Source organism: Pieris napi, chromosome Z (assembly GCF_905475465.1).
Source record: "Pieris napi chromosome Z, ilPieNapi1.2, whole genome shotgun sequence".
Lineage (NCBI taxonomy): Eukaryota > Metazoa > Arthropoda > Insecta > Lepidoptera > Pieridae > Pieris > Pieris napi.
In genome coordinates this window covers 12,075,778-12,093,241 of record NC_062259.1, presented here as the reverse complement: position 1 = coordinate 12,093,241, position 17,464 = coordinate 12,075,778, and the positions used below count along the sequence as shown (strand labels likewise).

The 17,464-nt window shown below is 31.7% G+C and overlaps 2 protein-coding genes across 2 annotated transcripts; one reads left to right on the top strand and one right to left on the bottom strand.

Moving 5' to 3' along the window:
- The first annotated feature begins 1,960 nt into the window (after positions 1–1,960).
- Positions 1,961–3,459, top strand: LOC125062595. The gene is made up of 2 exons (XM_047668607.1): positions 1,961–2,101; positions 2,309–3,459. The coding sequence occupies exons 1-2, from the start codon at positions 2,022–2,024 to the stop codon at positions 3,321–3,323; spliced, it is 1,095 nt and encodes a 364-aa protein (XP_047524563.1). The 5' UTR covers positions 1,961–2,021; the 3' UTR covers positions 3,324–3,459.
- Positions 3,460–8,022: 4,563 nt separating this feature from the next.
- Positions 8,023–11,299, bottom strand: LOC125062593. Its single transcript, XM_047668605.1, has 3 exons — positions 11,184–11,299; positions 9,259–9,490; positions 8,023–8,712 (listed from the first exon to the last, which is right to left on the bottom strand). The coding sequence occupies exons 1-3, from the start codon at positions 11,199–11,201 to the stop codon at positions 8,606–8,608; spliced, it is 357 nt and encodes a 118-aa protein (XP_047524561.1). The 5' UTR covers positions 11,202–11,299; the 3' UTR covers positions 8,023–8,605.
- Positions 11,300–17,464: the final 6,165 nt, after the last annotated feature.

Here is a 17,464-nt window from a genome sequence, read left to right as displayed (position 1 = left end):
CTGAATGCAGATGGTTAAAAAAACTGTGAACAAATCTTGTCCCTAGCCAGTTTCCGGCTAGAAGTTTTCACTGAAAGAGATATATAGAATGATTATACGTATGGTTGTGTATTGTACTGTGAACATTTTATATACAAAAGTAATTTCTATATATGCTAAAATTGCCAACGGCTCATAAGTTTATTAAAAAAACATTGTTAAATAGGCCTATCTGATACTTTAATCCGCAAAAAAATCTAAAATTGAAAGTGCAATATATATATAAGTATTTTTATAATTTTTCCCTTTTAATGATAAATGATTTATTTTCTGTAAGTAGGTTTGTACAAACACTTTTATAGGTCAAACATATTTTTTAAACTAGTTGAGTTCGACGTTTCCTATCTGACTAATTTTAACTGTACCGTAGATACCATTAAATAAGATGTGATAAACTTTAAAAATTAAATAAGTAAACATCTCTTATATTAAGTCGATTGCCATACGCTAACCGCTCCTCTTGAAACCGAGTTCTAAAACAGGTAAATACCTACGGGAACTATTAATACAGTTATAAATTACAGAACACCCATACTGTCTTTTTTATGATAGTTACCTACGAGTCATCACTTTGTAATAGGATAACCAAAGAAGTCTTTGAGATATAACAAATTACTTCCTTTTACCATTTTTTTTGGCGGGCGGCGGTTGGCGCGATGTTTAGCGAATAGAACTATTTGGATTTGATAATTTATTCATTTTATTAGTAATCATAACAAACAAATGTACAGTATTTAATTTATTAAATAATTACAAAATAATAAATATTTATTTAAAACAAATTTAAAAAGTTTGGTCCCTGTGGCAGTGTACGTTTAGCGCTGGCAGCATTTCCTCGCTGTATTGCGATACTTATTCGTTGAGCGAGGAAATCACCAGCTCTGGGATCACCGATACTGTACCAGGCACCAACTTAAATCTTTGATTAGCGCCTGTGCACTTGAATGCCACGGCCCAAGAGTCTCTACTCCAAAGGGAACAAAATCGAAGTAAGAGGAAAGACTCTTATATTTGAGCCGTTAATTATTTTCCGCCTGCTCTGCGGCCGCCCCATCTTTTTTGCTTGTCCGAGGGAGGTGAGACGGGGCAAACGTGTCCACACAAGTAGCATCCCATACCAAAGCCCGTCCCATCTTCCAAGGGATCAACGACATTTCATCCGACCGCTTGCCATCGTCTATAGCGTTTTAAGACATCCTGATAAGCAAAATGTTCGCAGTAAGTCAAGTTTTACTAAAAAAGCGAGTCAATTTGTAAAGTTATTAAACCATAATGAATTAATTTTACATAGGAATTTTTAATTGATTTCGAAATCAGGAGGTTATCAGCGTAAATATAGGATTTAATATTGTAGATCTACAGATTTTATAGAAATACGTCGAATTAGAATCGGTTTAGTTGTTTTTGAGATTCTACGTAGGTACTGCTGGATATTATGTATTATAATATATTCTATATTTAGTACTTAAAGTCGATTAATTTTTTAAATTACTTTTAAAGTGAGAGTAATCTTTCGATGAATTAATAAAGTTCCCAAAAAATCTTTGCGTTAGTATTCATGTAATGTATTTCTGTAATCTGTAATTTAATGAAAGAATTTAAAACATTTGTCCTATTTATCGAAACAGCATAACGGAAATCAATTCTACGCTAAAGTAATATAGCATGCAATGGTTACAGCATAGTCGAGAACTTGAATCAAATGCGTTGTTTTGGAACGCGAAATACTATTTCAAATAATAGCAAAAAAGCTCATGGCGCACGCTTACTTCCCCAACGGAAACTGGGTTCTATGCCTCTACAAATAAGAGACAAAGTAGCGTACTAAGTCACGATAAAAGTTCTCGTTTTGTTGACATTACTGGTTTATTTAAGTGAAATTAGATAAATTCATCTCGCCGTAGCTCGCTGCCAATCTGTTCCTGAACACCGACCGTGTAACTTCGTTGAAAGTGAATAATGTGAATCGTGCCTCCGAAATAATGGATCTGTTGATATATTTGTCGGTGCTAGTGATTTGTTTTGTTGATTCAGACGCTGGTGGACATGGGGGCAAACATCAGTAAGGCGTCATAATTTTAATGATTTATTAATTTATGATTTTTAAAATTGTTAGTTTTGCTACTCATTTATACTGTATTAATATTTTACTGAACTTCAGGCTATGCGATGTGTTGACTTATTAAATTGCGATTGTAATATAACTTAGGCGAATATAGAAAGCTTTAATAAGTATTAAAGATTCTAAGACATGTGTTTTTTCTTTCAGTATTAATTTGAAGATACACCTGCCAGAGTTTATACATCATGACCATCATAAGAAAGTTATAACGATCCATCATCATCATCATAAACCAAAGAAAGAACACCACCACCACCATCACCATCATAAGCCACATATACCTCACGGACATCATCACCACCATCATCATAAAAAAACAGCGACACATTCCGTTTCTAAAGGTCATTCGAATCACCACAGTCACGGCCACGGGCATCATCATGGCCATCATGGACAGCATCATGGACATCACGGTCATCACGGTCATCATGGTCATCATGGTCATCACGGTGGTGATCATAAAGCACATGACACGCCTATAATTTTTGAACCACCAACAATAAATTACGAGCCTCCAGAGATTAACTATAGCCCACCAAGTTACGATTACACACCAACTACCTACCAACATGACTTCAGCTACCAGCCATCCATACCAATCATTCCTGATGCACCACGTGTACACGGTGTAGTACATACAGTGAAACAGGTAAAAGTATTTGATTCACTACCAAACGCTGTACCCAATATAAGGAATGGTAACGATTATGAAGTGACGGAGGAGGGAAATGATAACGAAGAAGAGGTATTCACAGCAGTTAATACTCCACAAGCCTTTCCCGGAACATACGGCTTTATCAAAAGTGCAGCGCCCGAGGGCGATACATTTTCCGATATACCTCAACTTAATTCAGTACAATCAAATCCTGACCTATTTATGAACACGATCCAACCCGCGAATTACGCAAACTTAGAAAGTTTTACTACTGATCAGAGAAATACACCAACACCAGATGCACAATTCCCTAGCTCCGGAAATGCAGCTGAAAATGTAGGGTTCGATGATTTCACTAACGTTATAGGTGATATTGGTAGTAGAGCTTTAATATCAACATCTGGTGGTTTCCATGATGATTCACCAGTTTCGTTTTCGAGACAAGGAGGAATCGAAGAGACCATAAATACGTCAGGCGTACAATCTGTTAGTTACACTAGTAAATAGAAAGAATAACCAAAATTTAGTTTTAGAACCGAGTAGACTAACGAAACTTTGACAGTATTTTATATATTTTAGTGTTAGTTTTAGGGAAAAATTGTGTTACAAATTGTTTTAAGTATCTATATAATTTCTAGATAATTGATAACTGTTTTGTAAAGATATCTACTATAAGTTAATCTTAAGTAATAAGTATATCTATAAAAGATTATTTGAAATTTTTTCAGTCTTAAGTAAGATAGTAAAGATAAGTAACGATTCGTGTTACGATATTATATTTTTTATATTCATGTTATTTTACTTAGACAAAGAATGTGACTTAATGTGAGATTTACCCTCAGATTTACAATCGACAGGAGAAAACTTAGGAACGAAATCCGAAAAGATTTTTGAAATTTTCATTTTAGTATTTAATAGATTTTGGACATACGGGTGTCACACTAAGCACCAAAACTTGTTTCCAAATATCACCCTTAGCTAAGTACGACTCCCGAATGTCAAACTAAATACAGTCTTACTTATCTAAATCAAAAACTTAACGCACTCACGACTGTAAATCTGAGGGCGAATCTTTTCAGAATTGGTTTTAGTGTATTTCCGACTAACATCGCAATAATTAATTAACCTACTAACGCATTATGTTATTGATGTTTTTTTATCTAATTAAAAATTTACTTCAATATAAATTGATCGTATTAAGTCTATTAATTTCTATTACTTCCACCTTAGTAACAGCGACCGTTATCTTTTATTTATACCAACTTCCTTATAGTCAACTAGATCACGTTAAGACAACAGGTCGATGCCCCAAAGTTATTTGTGGTATTTTTAAGAAGCTCCCGATTTCTTGAATGAACGCTAGCGACTTGAGCCTTATTAGTATTGTTCAGATTCCTTTGTTACTATGTTTATTATCATATTAACTAAAACAATATAAAGAACGCATTTCTTTACGCATATCTTTCCAATAAACTAATATAAAAAGAGATACAAATTTGTATTTTAGTCCATTGTAAGTTTAAAAACTTCTTAACTACGAAAACTTATAGAGACTGAATAAATTTAACTGTGATTTAGACTTTTTTTTCTCGTAGGCTCGTAGCAATAAAACAACCTTTCTCTAGTACTTATGTCCAAATTACATCGCAACTGTGGTAAACCTAAAAAGTGACCAAAACATAATTTCATGGCCCACTTATAACTAGGAAGTTGCATAACTGTCTCCAAACGTAACAATAGTAGAAAAATTAAATGACAGTGATGCAATTTAATAATTCCGTTCGAAATTGCTTTAGGGAAATAATTGGACCATATATATTCTTATATATATTAGGAGTATTGTCAACCTCTGCTGCTTTCGTCACGCATTATGAATTCTTGTTATTTCGAAACAAGTCAGGCGATAGATTCTTTGACGATTTTTCTTGGACGACTCTTAAGGAAAGTAGATTGATTATATCCTACGCCATTTTATAAATAGATGTGATAAAAGCTGTGATGTAATAAAATAGGCGAAAAGTCCGCGGAAGCTTTATTTGCTTATCAGTATTCCAAGAGCTACTTATTATACAATATCTAAACAATTAGATACAATATACTCAAAAGCCAAAAATGGAATACACATTCAAACATAAACATAAAACACAGTTATGAATTATTACCTACTTATACACAAAGACAATATATAATAAATTGTAAAATGCTTATGCGTCGAACGAGTTATCTCCGAATCCTTTAAGAAAAGAGCGTACAAATTCCTGAAAGGCCGGCAACGCACTCGCGAGCCCTCTGGCATTGAGAGTGTCCATGGTCGGCGGTATCACTTAACATCAGGTGAGCCTCCTGCCCGTTTGCCCCCTGTTCTATAAAAAAAAAATATTGCATTACCTTAAGTACGTACGAACTACGGCAAAAAAATGTTTACCTACGAAGGCGCACAGCTGTATAATATACTACCCACAGATATAATAAATATTACTTCTATCAATTCATTCAAATCAAAGCTAAGTGAATATGTTAAACATAATTACTTTTAAATTCATTTCTTATAATTAGTTTTAATTCTTATTTCTTTGGTTACTTTTATTTTTAAGTTTATTGCATGTACGGCTATATTTTATTGGGATTATTTTAAGAACGACTACAATGTTATGGTAATCTAGAGTATTATTCTCATGTAAGTGAATTTTTTTCTCTTTTTAAGAAATAAAGTCTTTAAACCTAAGATGCATATATTTGTTACTAATATTATAATATATACAATATAAAAGAGGAATAACAAAGCCGTTATATCTAATGAAGAATATATAATTTTTTAACCTTTTTAAGTTACATTAAATATATTGCCACATTCTCCTAACTTCCTTTGTGAGCTACACAGTTCTTTACTTTGTCTTTAATTTTCAACCGGAGAACACAAAACACGGGATTATCGGACATAAAATAGTCTTGACTTTTTGGAAAACACATGTTATTAATACTAAATTACGAAAAATGTCTTCTGAATCAGCCTTATTGAGACATATACTATATACTTATGTACGTGTTAAACATTTAAAACTATGTTAATGACCAAACGCATTTATAAGCAAACGATAAACCATCAAACGCTACTAACACAGTAGCGTTACACCCCTTCAATTGCATCTGTCACTTTTTCTTTTGAAGTGAAACTTCTTTAGGCGCATGAGGGTTGTTTTTACAAAGACGTCACGAAGATGTGCAGCGTTTTTGTTGAAGAAAAGGGGAGAGCTATTCAGACCGATTGAGAGAGAGTGAGAAGGGCAAATTACCTTATATAAATTCTATTTTTGAAATTAAAATTTCGTAAAGAGAATTTATAAAATATTAGTATTTTATATATGAACAAGACTTAAAGATTAGTTTGCCAAAGAAGTTTCACTTCTGACATGTGTACTTTGGTACGCACGCACTTTATATGCTTTTATTTAAATTTTATCAAGCATCTTCTTCTACAGGTATCTAATTCATTAGCAAACATCCGTAAGTATTGTTGGTGCAAATAGATTTTGCACCAGTCGTGCTGTTCTGTGTGCCCTAATTTCAAATTTTTAACAGTATTCTTTTTTGTACGGAATCAAAGGTTGAAGGAAAATACAGTGGTGTTTAGATTGAAAAACTCGTGTTTGTCCAGGCACAGAAGGCCGACATGATAATAAGGAAATTAGTGAACCGAAGTAGAAATCTAAGGCCAGACCAAATAATGGGTTGTTGAGACACTGGACTTGTGACTGATGGAGTTCTCTGTTCCTACATAACTTTAGTACTAACTTTTGTAAAGTATGATAAAACTATCTGAATAGAATGACTCAAGAACTCGTGTTTAATGTTAAAAATATTATTGGGTTCATTGTACTTTATATGTATAGCTTCGAGGTTTCTAGCATTCAATTCAGTGAAACAGACTTATGTAACATAGTTTGTGTTTTATATATTTCATATATGTGGAGGATATTTATAAGGCCAGTATCTTGCTCTCCGCGAGTAACTACCAAAAAATTGCGACAGCACTAAAAGGAATAAATCGGTTTTGTGATAAAGAAAATCCATGAAAAGTCAGGATCACTATCGCTAGGAAGTTAAACTCAGAACTCAATTACATTAAAAAAATGTTTTCAAATGTGAACTATTCTTGGGCCGTGGGGTTTCCGGAGACCCCAGAGCTGGTGCTTTCCTCGCTCTACGAATAACTACCGCAATACAGCGAGCAAATGCTGCCAGCGTTAAATGTACCCCACACCATAGAGACCAAACTTTTTAAATTTGTTCTAATTTTATTTTTACAAATTTTAAATTATTTTTATTAAACTTTTTCAAAAATATCTACAGGTTTTTCAATAAATACTACAACATTTTTTCTCATGTATTTATCTTATATTAACAAATTATTAAAAATCAACGAACAATACTAAATAACATCAGTCATGTGTTCATGAACTTTCGGTCGTAAAACTACGGTAACAATGTGGATTTTTGGCAGAAATATACATTATTATATTACTATGTTATACATAGATTAGTTACCAGAATGGGAAAGTTATAAATATATTGATTTTATCACTTCTTAAGCTATGTATTATATAGTTTAAACACATTAAGTTTAAGTTTAATACTGATTTAAAAGGGTACCCGACTTTGAAATACATATATGCAAATCTATACAATGAATACATCGATCAAGTATATATTAAGTTATGAACACAACGCTTAATTAAAAAGATCCACAGAATTTCATATAACGCTTCACATAGAACGTGGAAAAATGAAATATGATGGACAAAAAGGACCGCAAACAGTATTTTCCGTTATTAGTATTTTCTAATATCAGAGGTTTTCTCTTTCCATATGGTGCTCAAATTCAGTACTATGAAATGACCTAGTTTAAAGTGAATTGAAATTTTCCGTTATTTGAATTTTGACTTTGAAATAGACAAATATAAAATTGAGATTTGTCGTTTCCATATGGTAAACGCTGACTTTTACTCTTTTTTTTTTTTTTTAAAGACAATTCACACCAATTGACCGAGTCCCATGCTAAGCTGGTGAAGCTAGTGTTATGGGTACTAGGCAACGGATATACATACATATTATAGATAGATAGACATATAAATACATATTTAAACACCCAAGACCTAAGCACAACACCAAATGCTCATCACATCGATGTTCGTCTCAGCCGGGGATCGAACCCGGGCGGGACCCATGGATTCGCAGTCAGGGGTACTAACCACTAAACCAATGAGTCGTCAAAAGTCGTCTTTATATGTATATGGTGCAAATAAAAGACCTCCTGAAGAAAGAGAAGAAATCCTGATGCCTTGGTAAAAATAATCCTTGAACACAGTATTTTGAAGTGAAAATAACCAAATAAAAAAGAGATTAGACGTTAGTCCATCATGTAGATGATTTTACTGTTAACTAAGTTTCGTTATATACGCTTTGATTTTGTAAGTCCCAATAAATGTTTTTTGAGTTTTCTTCACAACACATACGTATGAAACACTTGAGACTCTCTAAAAGAGAACAGAAGCATGAATTGTATGAACAATAGAAGCGATTTCAGCTGAGATTATGTTCTTGATGAAACTTCTAGTTGTTCGATATTTTGTATTTCTTTAAGTCACAGATACAGTATTAACATAGAGTTTTATAGTCAAATACCCTTAACATTACACTAACATCCATCAAAGATTTATATCTGTTGTGGTATGGTAACTTTACACTCGTGTGAGCGCCCGGAAGGTATCTTGTTGCATGTTCTTGACATTTCAATACTCGTTTTGGTCTGTGAGGGAGTATAAACCGTGGTCATTGCCGGAGAAACTAACAGGACTGTCATGTACTTGACTTTCTTCCGCTGCGTGCCAACCGTGACCTGAGAATAATCATTACAATATATATTATTGTTATATCCTAGCGCTATAAGGCTTTTTAATGAAATATCAAAAAGGTTAGTCGACATCACAGGAGACCGAAGAGCTGGCAGCTACCTCGGACAAAGAATTAGGCTAGCTATTCAAAGAGGAAACGCTGCCAGTATCTGCGAAACCTTTCATAAAGGGACTCATTTTAATCATATAGTATAGTTATTATATTTAAAGGTTAGTTATTGTTTTTCTTTTTGTTTTCGTTCTTTTTTATATTTATAAGCTACGTTAAATTATAAATTATTATATATATTATAAAACATTACAATATACTCGTATATGTTTGTCATGCACGCTGGACTATATGTTCACCCCATTACTAATAGACTTGCCCTAAAGCTAAAACTTCTTTTAATTCAGACGACATAATTAAACGTACCAAAACAATTCACTAAAAACTTATGAACTATATGTGAACGGCCTTTCATTGAATTTTTGCCCCAGGTAGGAATTCTATAATTCCAGGCTCCTCGAGAATTGATATGCGTAATTACCTCCTCCAAAATGAGGTGCTGGCTTCGGTTCACCATAAGTGTATCCCAAGACCTCGTAGTGATCATCACCACCACCGCCGCCGCTTTTATGATGAACGTGCTTCACAATTGTGTGCTTATGATGATGATGTTTCACGAACAAAGGGACGTGTATGATTACTTTCTTGTGACCACCGCCGTGTCCGCCAGCGATGACCAACGATGATAGCGTGATTACACACGCAAGTAGCACCTGTAATGCGTCAATGAGGGTTGAAACCAGGTATTGCCATGTAATAAAGATAACATATTATAATATATATTATAAAGAGTGAGGTACAAGATTATTAACAATAATGCAAATTAGTGTATATGAAAAAAGTAAAAGAAAAAATGGAAACAGACTATTTTTTCGGGACTTAGCAATTTGAATAAAGAATAATTCACATTTTTAATCTGTATATGACTTAGATTGCTGGCAAGTACTAGGTATAACAATAATAATTTATAGTTTAATTATTTATTATTACTAATTAAAACCAAATATTGATTACTATTAACCAACATGGTAGTCATGGTTGTTAGGAAGGTTTATATTTATAGTCAAAAACGTTACCTAGATCCTTATTATATGTTAGCAAGCGTGTCAAAAATTTAAATATAATTCGCAGATTGCAATAACATTAACAACATATGGTATAATAATAGTAAAATATATATACATTTTAGTTTAAGAGTTTAAAAAATATTCATTAATAAATGATCTATCTATTATCTATATATTTAATTAAATAGATGTTACAAAGAGATGAAAGAGTTAAATTGTGAGATACAAGATTTTATATTTTTCACAGGAACAATCGTCAACGATAACCTCGTATGTCAAAAAACCTTTTATTTTTTATTCTTAGACTCATATGTCATTTAACTGGTATAATCATGCAGTAAAGACTTAATTATGTTATTAATAAATAAGTCCTTTTTAGCATGTAAAGCTATGGACAAAAAGACATAATAATATTTTCGAACATTGACGGAATGAAACATTTTTTTCATTTCCTGTAATGTTTGGTTCTCTGGACATACGAGGTTATCACTCTACAGCGACGAAATGACACTTTGATTTTAATTTTACGCAAAATAAATATCATCCAGGCCAATTGAATCTCTCGTTATGTGCTCCATTTAATATGGTATAGTTAAAACATTTTACCTTTGTAAAAGCTTCCACACCAATCACTTTGTTTTAATTCTTTTTACAATTGCGTAATAACCAAATAACAATTAAAATTGAATTTACGTGCGCTTATGATATACGTATATTATATCAAGTTTTAACTTGATATACCTATGTTTCCGTCCCCAATTAATTTTTTGAAAGCTCTATTCTATTCTATACAAATCCATCGAATCTATTACGTCGTATCTGGGACGATTTCCAAATATATATTTTAACATTAAAAATAGTCAATGAACTAGACATAAAAATCTGATAGATTTTTAGATATTTTTGAGCTTTCAGTCACTTGTTTTTAAAGAATTCATATATAATATTTATACATAAAACAAAATATTGTTAAAGAGATCATAAATAAGTTTACTGATTTTTTTTACTTCAAAGTTAACTTATAAAGTTACCTTACGTTTGGGTTAATATAAAATCACACTATCTAAGACGATTCATTCACTAACAATTAATAATAGAAAATTGTTCCACGCTAGTTCTGATTTCCTTTGATTGGAAATTCTATTATTATATTGAAAATCTAATTTGGCAGAAAACTTTATTAAATTATATTAATTTACTTATATTCATGTCTACTATCTAGTCCCCATCGTTTTTGAAAAAATGTTAGAATTTCGATTTAGGAATTAAAAGTACTTACTAAAAAAGGACACAAACGCAATGCAAAACACGTCACAGTCGCAAAAAAAAGCTAACTCACCAAGATTTTGTTGGACATGTTGATCGGAACAAGACCAAACCGCAGTACAGACAAATGGAATGTGATAAAGACATTATAACATTACTTCCTTTTATATCGCAACGTGGTCGCGTTTCGCGAGACTGCGTCTCGGCTTCAATCTTAACCGTGCCTACAAAAAACGCTATACGAAAAAGTATCTTGTAATAATAAGAAAAAGACTAAAATTCTACAAGAGCTACCGAAAATATGAACGCAACGATTGTGGCTACGAACTGACTTAGATATCGAGTAGAGACTTAGGACTGCGTGACTAAGGACAAACGCCCAAACCCAATAATCAATTCACAATCTCAGATTGAAAACAATCTGAGATTGAAAACAATCTGACAGTCGATCGATCTCCTATCTGCATCCCATTTTTCACGACGGATAAAATGCTCTTTGTCATTCCATTTTACCGAGTATTCACTCATATTTGATCATCAATGTAAACCAAATAAGGTAAATAAAACCGTACAAATAACATTAAAATAAACATGTGTGTTTAAAAGCTTAAATAGCTTACATCAGTTTATTATTTAATTTAATGTTTTGTTAGAGTTGAGCTTCATGTTAGACCCTATCGTCTCTTGACATACGTGTTATGGTGTCCATTTCTATTCCTATATGTAAGTATATATCCAAAAAAAGTTTTTAAACAAGAGTTTGTGTAAATTTTCTATTTCAGTTTCATTTAAGCCAAAACTATGAAAGAAGTTGTGTATTAAACTGTTAAACTTCTGAACTAAAACTGAAAGTGGGCTCAGTAGAAGTAGGAGTAGAAGTTAATAGTTCCATAGTACCATGAAGAAGTAGAAATTGCATAGAAAAAGGAATTTTCTTTTATTGGGAATTACGATTGGACATTGTTTAAATTGTGTCAAAATTAAATTTATTAAAAACGAAATTAAAAATGTATACAAACATGGTGGAATGAATCTATGTTCTATAAAAATTTGTTCCTATTTTATTAATTCATATTTAAATAGAAAGATTGAAAATGCATCATTTAGATTGTTACTAAAGCACGTGATAACATATAAATATTATCATTACCATGTGAGATAAAGTAAAAGTCTTTGTGGTGAATGAAAATAATTTTCATTGTACGTAGATAATCAAAAAAACATTACCTCTTGGAATAATTTGCGCACGCGATACAATCTTATTACGGAAGGAAAAAATCATGCGAGTTTGACCCACATTCTTTGTCTAGCTTTTACTCTCACTTATAGACCTTTTATTAGTTTGGGAGACTATTATCTGATCTTACAGTATTAGATAATATTTTAAAATTATCTTTTACACTTATATAATATATCTTGCATAATTATTTACAAAGTTTTATCGAGCCTTAGTGTCAAAAACGTCCCATGTGTCAAAAATTAAAATGTAGAGTGCACAGTTTCCAATTGCACGAAGCTGTCGAAGAAAACGTAATAACAGTTAACGTAACGTAGCATTGTCTATTAGTTAATTAATAATGTTAATAAAATTAATCCACAACATACCGCAGATAGAAAATGACGTTTCTTCAATGAAAATTATTATTAGAATCGAAGAAATCGCTCTATTTCCTGTTCAGACGTATTAAGAATTCCTTCCTTGGAACGAAAGGTTAGTAAAAAACGTCAGGAAATTGTGTTATAACTGTATTTGAAATAATTTATACTATGACTCGATAAACCGTCTACGCCAGGTACATTCAAAATAGTATAATTACTAAAATATTGGAGGTTGTGAAAGCAATATCAAAACAATAGCTGTTGAAGAATCTCCCACTTATCCAAATAACACCTTATTTATAAAAACAAAGTCAATCGAATTGCTCGCATATAGCAAAGTGCTCTCGACTCTGTCTGGCAAATCGTGTTTACGCTGTAATGAAAAGAGATATGGATATGCACCCTGCATTTGAACTGATTTCGTTTTTATATACTGGGGGCTTAGTCTAGATACTTTAACAGTAGTGTATGTAGAAAGTCGAAAATTAATTTGTATGAAAATTTTTCGGCACGAACTGTCATTTTAGAGTTATTGGAACTGGTTAGTTTAGGTTGCACGATATGTCACTCAGATACAAGGTTCGATTCCCGGCTAATAATTTCGTTTGGTCACCTACTTGAATAATATCACAGTTATATAAGTGATCTCTGGATCAATTTGATTTCACTCAAGTTACATTTACCACGGATAAAAAGAGTGTACGAATAAATGCAATAGGTATACAGCCTTTTCTTATTTATAAAATGACAAAATTTTATATTTAATATTAGCTGACCTGGCAAACGTCGTTTTGCCATGTATATCATTTATAATAAACAATAGGGGTTGATCGTAGAGGGGTGAAAATTAGGGGCTGTGTGTATTTTTAATACTGTATCATAAAAAAATAAAAATTTATCTAAAAACTAAAAAAATTATAATTTAGGGGTGGATTACCCTTGACATTTAGGGGGATGAAAAATAGATGTTGCCGATTCTCAGACATACCCAATATGTACACAAAATTTCATGAGAATCGGTAAAGTCGTTTCGGAGGAGTTTATCTTCGAGTATAAGTTCGTAAGTAGTGTTTTTGATTCAATTTAATCTGTGTAAAATGCAATATGTATGGGGTTTGCTATCATCCTTTTAAGCAGCGCGAAACAATTTTGACCTCTACAACAAATTTAATTAGGCAAACGATAATATTCTGATTATATCATCGAAAAAATAATAATTAAAGAAACATTAGGCTGAGATGTCTCTAGTTAAAATTTATCAAGTTGAATTGAAATTAATTTGATAAACAATTAGCAAATTAAGAAATATTTAGGAAATAAATTTCTATTGCCTTGCATAGAGAAACGCTTCTCAATGACCTTATCAATTCTTTCAAGCTGATTGATTAATGCGAAACTTTGTAAATATCTAGATTCATGATGAAGAGGGAGGACTATGAGGGCAAGACGTATTTACTTCAAGATGCGCATTGAAAATCGATTTAACTATTAGACCTTTGAACTTGGTGTAAGTAATGGCAGTAGCGTACGCGAACAATAATAATAAAATTTCCCAGTATTACAGAACTAACATTACCTAGCTATGAAACTTTTCATGTCCTTTTTACGTTTATCAGATTAGTTTTTGAGCTATTTGGAGCTAATATATATAACTTGGGTATAATATAACTAATATAGAACGTTTCGTCCAACGTTCAAAATTCTCACTCCTCGAGCTAATTACGAGAACTTTTAATTACGTTTCAGTGATAAAATTGTGCTAACTAGATACAGTAAGGCGTAGGTAATTGGACAAGTTCAATCTCGAAAATATAAATAAAAGTTATGTGGAAATCGCGAGCAGAAAACATCAATAAAAATCAACACTCACATAAATAGTTTAATTAAGTTCAATTAACATACAAAATATATTCTTAAAATTAAAATTTTATTGTCTAGATTTTGGACAGTATTTTTGATGATCAACCTGAAGATAATCTTAAGAGCCACTGTAAACAATAGTTATATAATAATAGGTTAAACAAACATTTTGGCAAAAAGAAAGGCGAGTTACAGATCCGTTCTGGTAGTATAATTTTTTTAGTTACAATATATGTTTTTGAGCATTGTAATTGACTTAAAATTAAAACATATTTAAACAACTATTTATGCTTTATAAGCTACACACAAGACTGAGTACAGGGTATTGTCCCTTGATATTACTACTTATACCAAAATCCTGTGAACATAGCGACTAATGGTAGAAAGTAGTTTAAAAATAAATATAAAAATTATTATTTGTTTACATTCACTGTAAATTTAATTACATGTTTACAAACTTTAAGTCGAAGTATAAATGAAAACTACTTTACGTCTATGGTCTGAGGAAAGAATCAATTTTGGCAGCTCTCAGGATTTTAGTTATTTTCTGTGGAAATTATATTTTATATAATTGAAATTTTGTTTAAGTTATTCACAGGATTTCGCTACATACAACTACACACAATTAGTATATTAAGAATTCGCATTGCGGCCAATGCATATACATTCGCTGATTACGCCAGAAGAATACATAGAATTGAAACACCAAGAAATTTTTTTGATCAAAATACTTATCCGTATTAAATTGGGTTGGAGTGGCTATCGCCTTGTTGATGTCTTGAATTAAGTGAACCGGAAGTAACTGAAACAATAATTATAAAATTTTAAAATTGGAACAATAGACGGAAGGATGCGTTGGGTCGAATCATAGACGTGTAATATATGTTTTATTATTTGGTTTGATTTTCGCTCTACCTTAATATTACTTCACACCAGTTGTTATTATCGAGAAGAAGGTCTAGTGGTTTCATAGTGCTACTCGCATCTCTGAGATCGTAGGTTCGAACCCTGGCTGCACCAATGGACGCATGGATGAAGGTGAGTAAGAACACTGGCTTTAGACCCAAACAGTTATTTGTGGTACCAACATCACTTCATTATTTATTATATATGAAGGAGGACTTGTAAATAAAAATAAATAGATTAAAAAGAAAAGAAAACATTTGTAAATTAGATATGTTTAAGTACAATTAACATGTCAATGATATGAGCAAGCATATAAAGATTCATCCGAATTGCTAAGCGTGCGGTCATTGGCTTTTTAAAGTCTATTTTCATGTTATGAGATGATAATTCAAAATTCTGTACTCTATATAAAAGGTTCTCTTGTTTACTCATATGTTACGGATATGTTTTTAAATTTTTCTTTGTTTCCCCGACTATACATACATTACTTAATATATATATTGTTGGAGTAACGTATGTACAACTTAGTACCTACAAGTATAACTTAACTTAATGACAGCAAATTTTAGGATAAATATTTGTAAGAACCAAAATTAAGATTTAATAAAATCATTTGACGCTTTTGTGTGTTCATTCGGACCGATATGATCGAACGTTGTCCTGATGCTTAGTAGCTCGGCTACTATTAATATAAAACTAGCGGACACCTTGTCCTTACTCATCATAAATTAAAAAAAAAACTCATATTATTGTAGAACCAAAAATCCACTAGAACAGACAGAAATTTCATCAAAGTCGGTCCAGTTGTTCGCACTCTTTAATGTTAGCCGGTATTTTGGATAATCCGAAAAGAGAAAATCTATAGCTTTTATGTCTGTCTATCAAAATTATTTTATTTTTCTTAGTACATTTACTTATAATTCTTTGGCAATTTGTAAATAAACTTAAAACGATATTAATACTTGCGAGTATTTAATCAAAGCCAATTGATTAATTAAACACACAAATTTAGACAATTGTTTTTATTCCGTATTCTATTCCCAAATAATCTTAATGTAATGGGAAACTAATGATACGTTCTGAACTTTACGGGGGATTATTAAAAATTATGATATCTCGTAGATCTCCTATATGACCTATATCTCACCATTTCAATCAATTAACCGAACTCTAACTATATAACGACAGTCATTTTATTCTATCTTCTATTTAAAGATTATTCCTATATCGTGGGGCTTCAAAAAATTAAAAAGCCTAGAAATTATTTATTTCTTTCGACCTTTTAAAACGTGGTTCCATTTCGAAGTGGGCATTATTATAAATGATTGTATTTTAAGTATATGTTAAAACAACAAGCCATGAACAATATAGACATCTTTAGTATTCTGAATAGTGGAACTAAGAAAAAAAGGGGACACAAAGTGTCTTTATGATAAGATATAGGTACATGAGTTCCTAAGCTCCAGTCCAGTATATATATTATATATAATATATTGGTACCATTGTCTGGGGAACGGGGATTTAATAAGCAATAGTAAATGTTAACAAAAATTTACATATATTGTTTTTCTGTGTGAGGAATGGATGAGTAAATAACCATTAATGAAGCATAGTCCTTATTCCATATGCAGTATCTCAGTTTAGTTATTTATATTATTATTAGTATTAGTATATTATTAGTGAAACATAAATTAAATATTATTTTGGTTTTACAAACTATAAATGCAAAGTACTAGAATTGTTGAAAAAAATGTACATTAGTTTTGTTATTAGACCACCTTTACACCCTTATATCCATTTGTCTCGCTATATATATAATAATACATGCTTTATATGAAAGTGAAATCTTTGAAGCTATTTTCCGGTGTCATCTAAGTACATACGGTCATATATCACAACATAATACACAAAACTATTATAAGTTTAAATTAAATTACCGTTTAGTTGTGTGTTCTGTTCCGAAGTTTGCGCAACATCCTCCTTATCAGC